Here is a 13,513-nt window from a genome sequence, read left to right on the forward strand (position 1 = left end):
ACTAGCAATTGAATTAAAGCCACGTTGAGAAGTTCAGAGGAAAGTAAAATTGGTGAGAGTAATTAACTCACACCCGGTGAGGCTTATTACAGACGGTGGTGCCAGAGGGTGGGGCAAGGAAGTATTTGGGTGGTCAGGTTCCAGTACAGACTAGTGTTGCGTGTGGTGAACAAGGGCATACAGTGCATGACGTCAGTGTCATTCATCAGCTTGTAATTCTTTCTTGGTGTTTGGTTTGGATGCTTTAGTCATAAACCCTATGCTGAAGAAAAATGATACGGTTTAGAGATTGTTGTATTCCAAAAGTCAATTTAATGTGAATATTTTTCCTTCACAGGTAAAAGAGGAAACACAGTTTTGAAAGATCTGAAATTGGTCAGTGATAAAATTGGATCACTCGGATTAGGTAACTGGATTTCTGATTTTAGCATTGATTGCCTGAAGGTGATTATTTTTTAGAATAAAATCTTAATTGAAGTGGCTTAGCCTACAGTGAGCACTCCGTGATCAGATGTTTGGATGGTCTTCGTGAATCCAGGGTTACTCCATGTGCCAGGGCCGAGTAAAGCAGCAACCACAGCAGACTGTCCTTGTGGAGCTTGGGTTCTAGCGGGGAAGATCTGCGTCAGACAGGTCCCTGCAGATGCTTGCAGTGTTGAGAGTCCGTGTGCACGGTATGCACATGGGTAGTAGGGTGACTTACCGTAGCCTCGGCATTCCGGAAGAGCCTCACCTAGGAAGCGACTTCTCCGCCAAGACCTGGTGGGTCAGGGCCAAGGGGAGAGACTTCAGTTCAGACTGACGACGGGTTGTGCAAAGGCAGTCACTTTTTATTTTTTTAAAGATTTATTTGAGAGGGAAAGTGCGTGAGTGGTGGGAGGGGTAGAGGGGGAGGGAGAGAATCTCAAGCAGATTCTTCACTGAGTACGGAGCCGGATGTGGGGCTCCATCCCACACCCTGAGATCATGACCTGAGCTGAGCCGAAACCAAGAGTCAGAAGCTCGATCGACTGCACCACCCAGGCGTGCCCCCTCCCCCCAGCAGACTTCTTCCTGCAGGGGTTGGATGTTACAGAAAATAGAAATCACACATCATTTCCCTGTTCTCTTCCACTCCTGTGCCTCCCCCTTTGTATTCTGGTTAAGTCCTGAACATGATGTTCCAGGCCCTTGCTGGCTCCCGCCAGCCCTTCTACTCTCCCCTCTTCTTGTCTCCCCCCTCCACTCCCCCAGTTTCATTATTTTGAGGTTTTATTGGTTTCCTCACTGTTTTCCAAACCACTGCACCCTTCCCATCTCTGGGCCTTTGCATGTGTTATTTCTTCTTGGAACCCACTTTCCCTAATAATTTGTACATCTGGTACATTCTTTAGGTTTCCCTTCAGAGAGTTCTCTCCAGCCCCTCTAACAGCATCTGGTTTGTCTGGCTGTCGGCTGCCTCTTTCTTTCCACTGGAGGTTAGCTCCTTGAGGCTAGAAACACCACTGGGAGTCTCACACATATTTGACAAATAGATAAAGTAATCATGGGCTTTATCGGAAGAGGATCATCTTGTCTGACTAGTCTAGAACTTGAATCCCCTCAAAGATGCGTCTGTGTAGATGTAGTCTGGTCTGACACTGGGAAGGACTCACGAGCATCCATACCACTGTCCTCCGAACCCAGCTGGCCATTGAGCCGGTCCTCCTCCTCATGGTCTGCACGCTTCCTCTGGCGGCCACACATGTGCCCGTGCGTACTCCACCTGCCGGTCTTCCACTGGGGAACGTGGCTGTCGTGGGCCCTTACGCCTTTGCCTTGAGGTTGACGGTCCGGTTTCCTCACCTGCTTCTCAGGTGGTGTGGGGGGAGGAGGGTGATTTGTAAGACTTACAGGTGCTCGTGCTGCACGTGCAGACACTGGTGACGCTGCCTCATTCGTCTGCGGCCCTTTCCTCGTCCTGTTGCCTTCTGCGGAGAGCGGACTGTGTCCCGGGGTGTGGGTCCAGCACTTCGCATGCATGGATCCTGACACTAGTTCGGCCACGGGCTGAGAGCTCTTCACGGGTGGAGCCAGGATTTGAACCCTGTTGTGTCTCACTGAGCTGCTCCTGTTTGCTTTGCTCTGTCGCCTCTTCACACTTCTTGATCCTTTAAAAATTTTATATACTATGTTGAGTTGAAAGTGTCAGTACCAGGGACGCCTGGGTGGCTCAGTCAGTTAAGCATGCTCGTGCTCTCTCTCTGACAAAAAATCCTTAAAAAATTATCAGTAACAATTATGATAACTTGCTTTTATCATGAATATAGTATCACTTAATATCAGATGACTTTATAAATGGTAAACGTACAATGTGATTAAGCTTTTGGGGACTTGGAATAAAAGACTGGGTATTAACTACATTTTATGACTCCTAGGCAGTTTATTTGGTCATTTACTTTCATATCCTACATGGTTAAAAATAGTATTTCTGATCCTGTTGACTTCTTTTTTTAATGCCGCAATATAAATCGTTAATGTAGTTTTTCCTGAAAGAGACGTTGTGTGTGATTGCAGATAAATCGTGGAGCATGTTGGTGTAAGTATAATCTATCTTTTCTTAAACTTACCAGGGACTGGAGAAGATGACGACTACGTTGATGATTTTAATAGGTGAGAAACATAGTTGGGCAGCAGTACATTGTGAACAGTTTCTGACACAGGAAGTACAACACAGCTCCATCCGTGCTCATTTCAGTGTATTTGACTCTCCTGTTCATACTGACGCAGATGGAGAGAAGACCGTTAATCTGAAATTACACGCTGGACTTTGAAGCCTGTTTTAGTTTGGCATTAGAATATGAACAAATGCATTATGTCCGGGAAACTTGATAAGAATGGGTAAAGCAGAGGCCCCGGGGAAGTGACGCAGAGTCGCTCAGAGGTGTCAGGTCGCGGGATCCACATGCTGCCCCAAGTCCGGGGCGGGGGGCACACGCAACTTTAAAAATGGCCCTCTCCAGTTATTGTACTGATTCCGATGACATCGCTTAATGCTTTGTTTCAGATCGTTTTTTTACGTACATAAGGACAATATAATCCTAGGAGTTGCCTAATAGTTTGGAAATATTTGTTATGGTTAGGATTAGAGATTTTAGAGTCTGAGAATTTTATACAGTTGACATGTTTTTTTCCCCCCAGTTGGGAATTTATGTTTATTTTTTAACAGAGTAATTTATTAAACCGTTTTTTTTGAGAAGTGGCATGATGTATGTGGTAGATAAAATATTAAAAATCTGGGCTTGCGTCGTCTTTGACCTTGTGTCCGTGGTCACCTTTGTGGATCTTTGTTTTCTCATCTCTTGAAGTGACTCGCCTGTTTGTGGCTCACTAAGTTACTTTAAGGATCAAGTGAGATAATATGTATGAAATTCATGAGATTTAATATCGTTTATTATATCTTATTTAAATGTTTATATTCAACGTTCTTTTTTCTTTTTCTTTCTCTCAAACTAGTACCAGCCATCGCTCAGAGAAAAGTGAGCTGAGTATTGGTGAAGAGATCGAAGAAGACCTTTCTGTGGAAGTCGATGACCTCAATACCAGTGATAAAGTACGGTGTGGGCGTCGCCCGTGCAGCTCGCGCCTGTGTCTCTGGCCGCGGTTGACTGTAGAGCTTAACGGGAGTTCAGAGGGACAGTGCAAGGTTGTGACATGACAGTTCCCGGCCCAGGCTCTGGAGTCAGAGCTAGCCACCTCAGTGGTGTAGTCAGCAGAGGCAAGATGTCCTGTTTGGAGAAGTCAGGATAGAAGTTGGCGCAGGCACAGGAGCTCGTGATCACGGAGGCGAAGCTGCGTCTCGGCGCGCAGGTCAGGGCTGGTGCAGAAGCCGCGGGGGCCGCTACGGCCAAGGTGGACGCGGCTGTAGTTAGGAGTCCGTCCTGGAGAGCTGCGTTGGACCTTTTTCCTAGGCAGGCAGCGGCGTATACTTAGGTGTGTGTCAGACAGGTCAGGGAGCCTCTCAGGATCTCCTGTGGTGCCCACGGAAAGCTGCACCTGGTCAGGCCGGGGCCTTTCGGGTTGTAGGTCGCTACAGCCTGGAGGTGAACGTTGCCTTCCGGAGTGAGGAGGGAGTCCGTGGTTGTGACCATCAAGGGATTAGCAGGCGGGAAGGCCTTTGAGAGAGGCGGCGCGTTATCGTGGACACAGTGCGTCTGGGGCAGCAGCGTCTGGGCCGGTGTCCCGTGCGCTGTGGGCGGGCTTTAACCTTCAGCCCTTGGCTGGTCCGTCGGTGAGATGCAAGTGGGAAGGCCTGCCTCCCAGGATTGTTGGCAAGGTTGAGCGAGAACTCCCCACGCACGGTGCGCTTCCGCCGTCTCTTCGGCTTCTCTTGCCTGGCCCCTCATGCCAAGCCTGGAGACCGCCGCGTGCTGCCTCCCAGTGACCCGAGGGGCTCCAGGAGGGTTGGGTTAGCAGGTTTTTGTGGTGTTAATGTGGAGGTTTGCTGTTAGCTCAGCCTTTTGGTAATTCCCACAGATTTCAAAATAGGAGGAAGAGGGTGACGTAAAGGACTTTGGAATGCTGAGGCAGTGTGTAGAGTGTGAGATACTTAAATTACAGCAATGTATTTTAAGGATTGTTTATGACTGCTTGCATTCTGATACTGGTTCTTTTTTTTTCTTTGGAACAACAAAGCTCGATGACCTGACACAGGACCTGACTGTGTCCCAGCTCAGTGACGTTGCGGATTATCTGGAAGATGTCGCATAGACGTGAAAGAAGGAAGTATTCTAATCAACAAAGGACAAAGGACTCTGATCAGTTCCATTTTTTTTTTTCCCCAGACAATCACTGTTTGCTGGAATGTCTGCTCCCTATTGGTGCCTTGTGTTTCAAAAAGACTGCAGATATTTTTAAAAATTGTTTTCATTATACTAAACAAAAGCTTCCCACCTGAGCTGGTGTGTGGAAGATACGATATTCTTAATTTGGTTTGGCTACACATTTCTCTGTGGAAGTTGATTATCTACAACTCAAATTCATTCCAAGGAGTGAACCCATGAAAATATGAGTATTAAGAGCTTACTGAAAGGTGTCAATAAAGCTGTAGGTTCACACAGCTCTGTGTGCGTGTGTGGCTTTAGGCATCCACAGTCAAAGCGTACTTGGTATTAGGTGGTTGTGCAGAGAGTTGGCGAAGTGACCTGAAGCTTATTACCGAAAGTTAGATTTGATAGGTCAGCTTTATTTTGTATTTCCTTCCATCTGGAAGGGTTGTTAGACCATTAAGGTTATATTAAATACTCCCGTGTGTGCTAGTTTTGCTTGTTTTGAAGAAACTTTCAGTCCATGGAGTTGTCACTGACAGCATCCGTGGTCACCTCTCCTGTCAGTAGAAGAAGCAGTTAGTCACAGGCTGTCTTCTTTACAGTTGTAATTTATTGTGTGTAAAGATGCCTGGCAACATTTAATACCAGAATGCATCTGTAACCACCAAGCAGTGCTTTTATTTCAGACCTGTAAGTCGATTGTATTAAAATCCAAATTGGACTGTAACAGTAGTAATGGCCTAAGACCATATCCAGTGTGACGAGCCTTGTGCACTGTACAGAGGGTCCTTGCAGCCCCGCCCAGACGGAGGCGGCGCTGGCCCGCGGGCAGTCTCGCTCCCGCTGTCCCTGCTGTGCTGCTGTCGGTGGGGTCGCTGACCCTCACTACTGGGAGTGACGCGGGCGTGTTCCCAGGAATGTCAGTGAAGCTGTGATCGTGTGCTACATTTTGTACTTTTTATTTGCATTAAATTATGTTCTTTTATTAAAAGTCACCTTTATTAATAAAGAGTCAACTAGACCTCCTTGATTGATTTCAGTAGGTGAGCAGACTTCATGGTCCCTCTAGGGCCAGTTTTTCATTCCCTATCTGCCTCGATGTTACAGAATATTTGCTGGCCCCTCATGTGAAGGGCAGTGGTAACGAAAGGGCTGCAATTATATAACGTGACGGTGTGATTGTATAACATCCGAGTGAGACTGAGCCACGAGCACCAAGAGGAAGTAGGACAGAAAGTGGGCCAGCGCGACCTGGGAGCCGCTCTGTCGGGCTGCCCTCGCTTTGTGGGCTCCGACCTCAGTCCTGGTGGCGGGCTGTGTGTTGTGTGAGTGCACAGCACCGTGGGGAGATGTAATCTGTCGCTGAAAGTCCCCCATTGCGCTTGTTGTAAAATGCATGTCCCTAGATGTCCTCTCTGTAAACAGTCACTTTCTATAAAGCATTGTAGTTCTCCTCTGGGCCTCTGAAATCTGTGTCAAATGTGTGGCTTATTTTTTATCTGATTGAGCTAGATTTCAATGAAATGATTTGAAAGGATAGCAGGAGGTGGCTTTTTAAATTTCTGGAAAACTTTGAACAGCATCTGAAATTTGTCATTCTTCTGTTATCTAGAGAATCTGACCTTTTGATGACATCTGGGAGGACGGGCAGAAAGGGCCAAACGTGGAGCTTCGTTTGTCATCAGCACTCCATACAGCTAGTGATGTCAAGTAACTTAAAATTCAGTGAAGAAAAGTTCCATTTCCAAATGTGTTCCTCAGCTAGATAGGTTTTGAGTGTGTGACTATTTTCTTTTTGCTCAGAAATAGATTCTGACATACTGATCTGTGAAACACATTTTCATGGTAAAACCTGAATTTTACAGTGGAATTTTTCAAGTGTGAGGTGTCATTTTATTGGTGATAATTCAAAGTGAATAAAAAGCTTTTATTCTCCCGTTTGTGTTCCTGCACCTGTCCTGTCTCGTGCTGTGTGATGGTAACGCCGTAGCCCGGTGTCAGCGGCCGACACCGTCCCCGTCCCTGTCTCACACCACCTCCCTGTGCCTGCGGGGAGCCAGCACGCGCCAGGAGCCCTCCCGAGGTGGGACCTGTCTTGGAATGCTTGCATCTGTCCCTCCTTGTCCGTGTAATCCTTCCCCAAGAACTGCCAGGCTGGCTTGTTTTCCTGTTCTTGGAGACACTCCAGCCTGAGGGGGTGCCTGTTTTCCTTCCCACTGTCTCTGTCATGTTTACCCCACGTACTTTACTCCTCTCTCATCACTGAAACGGGCCTGTTTATTGTCATAAGCTCCATCAGAGCAGGGACTACTTTTAGCCACCTAGGTATGTCCTTGGCACCTCAAATAGCATTTGGCCCCTAGTGTGCGCCCAGTAAGGATCCGTGGGCACATGGACAGGCTCTTCATGTGCTGGCGAGGGTGTCCGAGAAAGGTTTCTGGCTGGGCAGCTACCGCCGAAGGACAACATCCCACAGTTAGGGGGTCAGCCATCCTGACCCTGAGCTTGGAGAGGTCTCCAAGCTTCAAGTCTGACAAGTGGGTTCATGGTTAAGGCCGTCGGGTGAAACCAAAGCTATGTGGAACATTCTCGCAAAAGCAACAGACTATGGTCCTGTCCGTGGCTCTGTGTGGCTGTCGTCACAGGGAGTGGTAGAGGGGGACCACGCTCGCTGGACTGCCAGCCCGGCTGGACGCACACGGAGCTTCTGGAGAAAGCACCACCCCCCGAGTCAAATGCATATCCTGCTTGGCTAGGATCCCCTCCCGTGGTCCACCCTGCCCTCCTGACATGGGCCACCTTGCCAGCCTCTGCTAAGAAGGGGCAAATCGGGAAACCAGTACAGAGACGACCAGGCGGCTACCTGTGACTCAGCCGTGTCGCTTCCACGCGGAGGAGTGAACTGCGTGCTGCCGAAGGCTGAGCTGAACAACGGCAGCAGCCTCTGTTGGAGGAAGCAGTTCAGAGCACAGAATAATCTAATAAAAACCCAGCTGTCCTGCTGGAGAATTGAGATGACTTTTGTACCTAAAAAAGGCCACTTTGAAAAACTGACTGATGAGAAAATGGTTGGGCTGGGTCCTCTGGTAGAAGGACTGGGTGCAGGGCGCCCCGCACCCGCACTGGTGCCTCAGATGGGGCTCCATGTGCCTGGCCCGAGAGCTGGCGTGTGCGGCGAATGGCAGCGGGGACAGTGGGGACAGAAGCCATGTGGGGCTGGAGCTGGCCGGCCACGCCCTCACGTGCGGCTCCTCCCCTGCAGAGCTGGTGTGACCTGGTGAAATTGGGTGATTGCTAGTGTAAAAAGACTTCCAAGATTCCTCGATACAGTTGAGCGTGAGGTTGCCTGTGCTGGATGCTGGACGTGACCAAGCTGGGGCTCAAGAGTCGGCAGGGAAAGTGATTGTTGAACACAGAGCTTCTATCCCGCTGGAAAAGGAACCTTCCTGCCAACCAGGAATGAAGCCCAAGGCAAGGTCCGGGGGCCTGGCCTCTCCTGAGTCATCGGGGTGTGTGATACTGTGTTCCTGTGGTTCGCGGCGGCTGCTGGCAAGCCTCGCCCCACCTTGAGCACAGCCGTGGCCCGTCCGTGGCTCCGCCTGCACAGAACACCTCACACCCCAGCCGTCCCGTGGAAGCATAAGAGCCGGCGGGAGGGCGGGAAGAGCCTGGTCTGGGGGATTTCATGGCCAAGCTGTGGCACAGATCGCGAGGAAGAAGCCAGGCAGGGCAACAAGGTGAAGGGGTCCATACGAGGGCTTGTATGATGGTCACCTCTGATATTTTAACTTGAGTTGTTTTTAGCAATTTATGCAATCTTCAGATTTGATGAAATGATTTTTCCTATTGTTCAAGTTTCAAACATTTTATGGTTGCAATAAAAGCCAATTTGGCTTTATAAGTTGCCAGGTATTGGCTACAGATGTTCATCATACGTATTTTCTTTTGAATCCTTGACGTTTGTGAAACTGCATGGTAGCTCTTGTGAAATGAAGATTTTCGTGAAAAAGCCCCCTTCCCATTTAGAGCAGTCAGCATTGCTCTGGCCGCTCTCTCAGTCCGTGTGCTTTCTCTGACTTCTGTTTTACGTTGTGATGCAGGGAATGCTACTCTGTGCCGTCACACTGAACCATGAGACTTGAAGCCAGTGTTTCTTCAGACCCTCACGCTGTTGCCTCCGCCTGGACGCACCCCCTTCGCCCCCCTCTCCATCTCACACGCGCCTGGGCAACACCTGGGCGGTCTTCCAGGGCCCAGCTTGGGGAAAGCACATGGTCCCTGTCCCCTCGGTGTGCCGGGCTCTTGTCACCTGTTCGCGTTTACTCCCTGAACAGCCGTCATGGGGAAGTCTCACCAACAGCTGTTTTCCAGAGGTTCAGGGGGCTGGGTGCAGGGCAGTATGCCGAGTGCCCACATGCACCACAGGACACCCTGGCGTTGCCCACAGCGATGGCCAGGCACCCCTGCGCTCAGGGCTGGAGTAGAGGCGTCCTGCCTGCCAGGCCACTTACGAACCCACCAGAGAGAAGAAGGAGCTCAGCCCCTCCAGGAGAGTAGAAGAGCCTCCCCCAGAATGACCGGCGCCGTGATGTTTGACGTGATCTTTGAACTCGGCACCCTGAAACGCTGGTGGCGACCGGGGTCTGCCCAGGACTGCCGGAATCACATGGAATGAGCAGAGGGCGCTTCTGAGAAGGAAAGGTGTCAGCCAGCAGGGAAGTGCTGTGGGGGGGGGGGGTGCAGCCGAGGAGGGCAGGGCGGTTGAGCGGGCCATTGGAAGCCACCGCAGACGGGAGCCCTGGATGATGATGACCAGTGTTCCCTGTGTGCTCCTCTGGGCAGGGAGAGAAAGTACTGCTGACCACTCCGGGCTGCTGCTGCGTAATGGAGCTCATGCTCGGAGAGCAGTTAGCACTGTCGTGGGCAAGTCAGTGCTGTCAGTGGTAACCACCTTCCCCTGGGCTGGAGTCCTGGACATTGGCGGCACCTGGACGTGGAGGGAAGGAGAAGAGAGAGTGCCTTGGGTGGTCGCTCAGCTTCTGAGGAATTGCCCTTCCTCTTCCAAGACCCGAATCCCATGTCGCTTCCCGCGCTGGGTCCGCCCCCAGAGTGATGCGTTGGTGAGCCCACTTCCTCCTGTCCCTGGCGGTGGCCTCAGAACTGGGAGTCCACTGTCCATGTTGGTCTATTATCAATGTGAAAACCACCGGATCAGTTACAAAACGTGTGTATGCCATAAAAACTTACATTCTTAACTATGATTTTAGCTCCCCAAAATGCACTGTAGTTCTGTTCTCAAGATGAAAGGAGAACCACTCTTAGTGCTAGTACACTGTGGACTGAGCCGGGGATGGGCTCCAGTTTCCACTTTCTCACTCATGCTGCCAGGGATCTCTGTGATAGAATGTCAGAAATTATCCCGGCCTTAATCATAACAAAGTGCTCTTCAGATTACACTAGAAACAGTAATTCATGAATTAAATTCTGAATACAAATAATGAATAGGCTCTTACAGTATCTGATAATCCAATTAATGAGTGGAGAGCATCATGTAAACATGTAAAAATATTTAAGCTTATTGCTGATTTGACACAATATCGGTAAAGATAATAAAAACTAGAATATGCCATTACATCAAGGACACTGATGACAAGCTGGGGAACGAAGATCATTAAAAGAGCATTTACATTGTGAGAGTGTCACTAGTCACTGAGGAAATTTGACATGCTGCGAATTCTGCACTCACGCCAAGAATATTCCAAAATCCGACAATTCTAAAACTCGCATGACATTTTCAAAATTACATATCAGTAACTGAAAAACCATTTTAATTAATCATTCTAGAGTAAAATTATTTAACTCCATAGAGAGAGATTTTAAAAAGTTCTGATTTGAAGAGGTGCCATCAAAAAGTACGTTTAAGACAATGTAGGAAAAATGTACTGTGAAGATAGCGTCAGGCACTCTGATCCTTCCCTGTGGCCGTGTGGTGAGGGTCCACCTGACCTCAGCTTACCCATCGGGGGGTCTGTGTTGTGGGTGAGGAGCCCAAACAACACGAAGCTGGGCATGTACATATCGTTCCTCTCCTCTCTCTCCAGGAGGGGGGCGCCGTTGGATGTCCTTGTGAAATGTGAGCACAGACCACGAGAGAGGTCTTACAAGTCCAGGAACTTGTAAGACTTGCCCTCTGTCCCAGGTCCCAGTAAAATTTGTTCAGAAAGCTCTAGCTGTGCAGAAACATAAAAATACTTTCTCTGCAAGTCTGGTCACTGGGCATGACTCACCAAAGAACAAGCCAGCAAGCAGAGAGCGGGAACAGCAGAGACAAACTTCAGGGCCTGGAAAAGGTTGGGCTACGTGCCCCCATGGCATCCAGGCGTTAACAGCCTTCTTGCGATGTGGTCCACGCTCCGTAGAGTTTAACCGTGTGAAGTATACAGTTCAACAGTCTTTAGTATGTTCAGACTTGTGCAACCATCCCCACGATCCATTCTGAGAGATTATCATCATCCAAAAAGGCACCCCGTCCCCGTTAGCAATCCCTCCCCAGCCCCTCCCCAGACAACCGCTTCCTGTCTCTCTAAGGCGCCAGCTCTGGACATTGCTTCTAGATGGAATTGTGTAATACGTTGTAAATGTATTGCCTCTGTGACCTGCCTCTTTCCCTCGGCGTCATGTTTTCACGGTTCATCCATGTCGTAGCAGGTGTCCGTTCTTCATTTCTTTTTATTGCCAAATGATACTCTGATTGGACATACTGTATTTGTGGTATCTTTACTTTGGTGGAGTTGGGGTGTTTCTAGTTTTTGCTGTTGTGAATAATGCTGCTGAGAGCATTCATATGCCAGATTTTTGTGTGGATACAGGTTTTTTCCTTGGGTGCATATGTAGGGGTGGGATTTCTGGGTCCTCTGACAACTCCGTTCAGTGCTTTGAGGAGTTGCTGGACTGCGTTCCACGGCAGGTCACCATTCCGCATCCCCAGCGGCTATGGACGAGCTTCCGGTTTCTGCACAGCCTCGCCGGCCCTCGTTATTGGCTTTTTGAGTATAGCCACTCTGATGGGTGTGAAACGGTACCAGATTGTGGTTTCAGTCTGCATTTGGAGTAACTTTATGTGCACTTGAGAAGAATGCTGCTGTTGTTAGGTAGATGGTTTTTAGGTCCAGTTGTTTAATAGTGTCGTTCAAGTCTTCTATTTCCTTATTGATCTTATTCTTAGTTGTTTTATCCTTTATTGAAAATGGGAGTATTGAAATCTCCAGCTTTGTTGGATTATCTCTTTCTTCCTTTAATTCCGTCATTTTTTCGCTGCTTGTATTTTGGAACTCTGTGGTTAGGTGCAGATATGTAACCATCAGGTCTTCCTGATGGATGACCCTTTGTATCATAAAATGTCCCTCTTTATCTCTAGCAATTTTGTTTGTTTTGTTTTAAAGTCGTTTTGCCTGATACGAGTATAGCCACTGGTGGCTGTTTGCATGGCGGTTGTTCCTTTCACCCCACTTGTCTCTTTGAACCCCAAGGTCATCCCCTGTAGGTAGCACACAGTTGGATTAAAAAAAATGCAGTCTGCTAACCTCTACCTTTTGACTAGATTGCTTGATCCATTCACATTTAGAGTTATTATTGACGTAGTTTGGATTTATCTGCAGTTTTAATTTTTGTTTAGTATATGTCTCATGTCTTTTTTGTTTCTCTGTTCCTTTACTGCTTTCTTTTGCAATAAGTGAGTATTTGCTAGTGTAACATTTTTAACTCCTTAAATTATTTTTTCACTGTATTTTCCCTCTCTTTTTCAAGTCTCGTTGAGGATAATTGAAATTATGACACTATGTCAGTTTAAGGTATAGAGCGTAATGGTTTGGTGGGTCTGTATATTGTGAAGTGATCACCACGGGTTCAGCTAACACCTAACTTCTCATGTGGATACAATAAAAAGAAAGGGGAAAAGAAACTTCTTCTGGTGATGAGAACTCTTAGGTTCTGCTCTCTTAACCACTTTCCTGGGTATCCTCACTGTATTTTAAAGTACTTTCTCAGTGGCTGCTCCAGGGCTCACAGTGTCCTTCTCAGTCGGCCAGAGCCTGCTTCGATGCACACCAGATCAGCTCCACTAAGCCATGGAAACATCTCTCCTGCGCAGCTTTAGTCCCTCTCCTCCTGTTTTTGGGCTCTCGTTATACTTATTACGTCTCTACCTGTTACGGACACAAGAACTATCTGTTATAATTATTCCCTTACATAGTTTTGGGTCTTTTGAAGAACCCGAGACTGTGAAGGGAGGGAGGGAGGCAGGAGGGGAGGGCGAGGGGAGGAAGGGAAATCGGAAAAGGGGACTGTTCTCACCCTGAGTTTCTCGTGGAACTCCCACCTTACAGCTCTGCAGAGAACAGAGCCCACCTTTCTCTGCTTCTGCTGGCCAGCAGTGCACCCTGGAGGGCATCCCTTGCTTTGACCTGGTCACCGGTCCCACGGGCCGACGTGGTTGTGCCGGTGTCTGAGGTGACTCAGAGCACTTCATCCAAGTGGCCACGTGTGGGGCCGCTGAGCTTCGCACAGGCGGGATGACTCCAGTGCATCTCAGCAGAGTCTGGGCGACAGCGTTCCCGGCTGTGCGTGATCTCTGCAGGGACCGAAGGCGTGCTGGGTGCCGCGGACGACCTGGTGAGTGGGCTGCGGAGCCTTGCGGCCTGGAGTTGGACAGCAGGGGAGGAGACGGC

General features: G+C 48.8%; 1 protein-coding gene across 3 annotated transcripts in view; it reads left to right on the forward strand.

The window, feature by feature from the left end:
* Positions 1-6,727, forward strand: part of CEP43 (centrosomal protein 43) — a 29,724-nt gene extending 22,997 nt beyond the window's left edge. For all 3 annotated transcript variants that reach the window (XM_045776205.2, XM_045776204.2, XM_045776206.2), the window contains 4 exons: positions 338-406; positions 2,592-2,631; positions 3,475-3,571; positions 4,654-6,727. In XM_045776205.2, coding sequence (XP_045632161.1) covers positions 338-406; positions 2,592-2,631; positions 3,475-3,571; positions 4,654-4,728 — 281 coding nt within the window. In that variant the 3' untranslated portion in view covers positions 4,729-6,727. The remainder of the gene's footprint in view (positions 1-337; positions 407-2,591; positions 2,632-3,474; positions 3,572-4,653) is intronic.
* The last annotated feature ends 6,786 nt before the right edge of the window (positions 6,728-13,513 follow it).

The sequence above is a fragment of the Ursus americanus genome, chromosome 11 (genome assembly GCF_024610735.1).
Source record: "Ursus americanus isolate L20-20 chromosome 11, mUrsAme1.1.p, whole genome shotgun sequence".
In the NCBI taxonomy this organism is placed as follows: Eukaryota; Metazoa; Chordata; class Mammalia; order Carnivora; family Ursidae; genus Ursus; species Ursus americanus.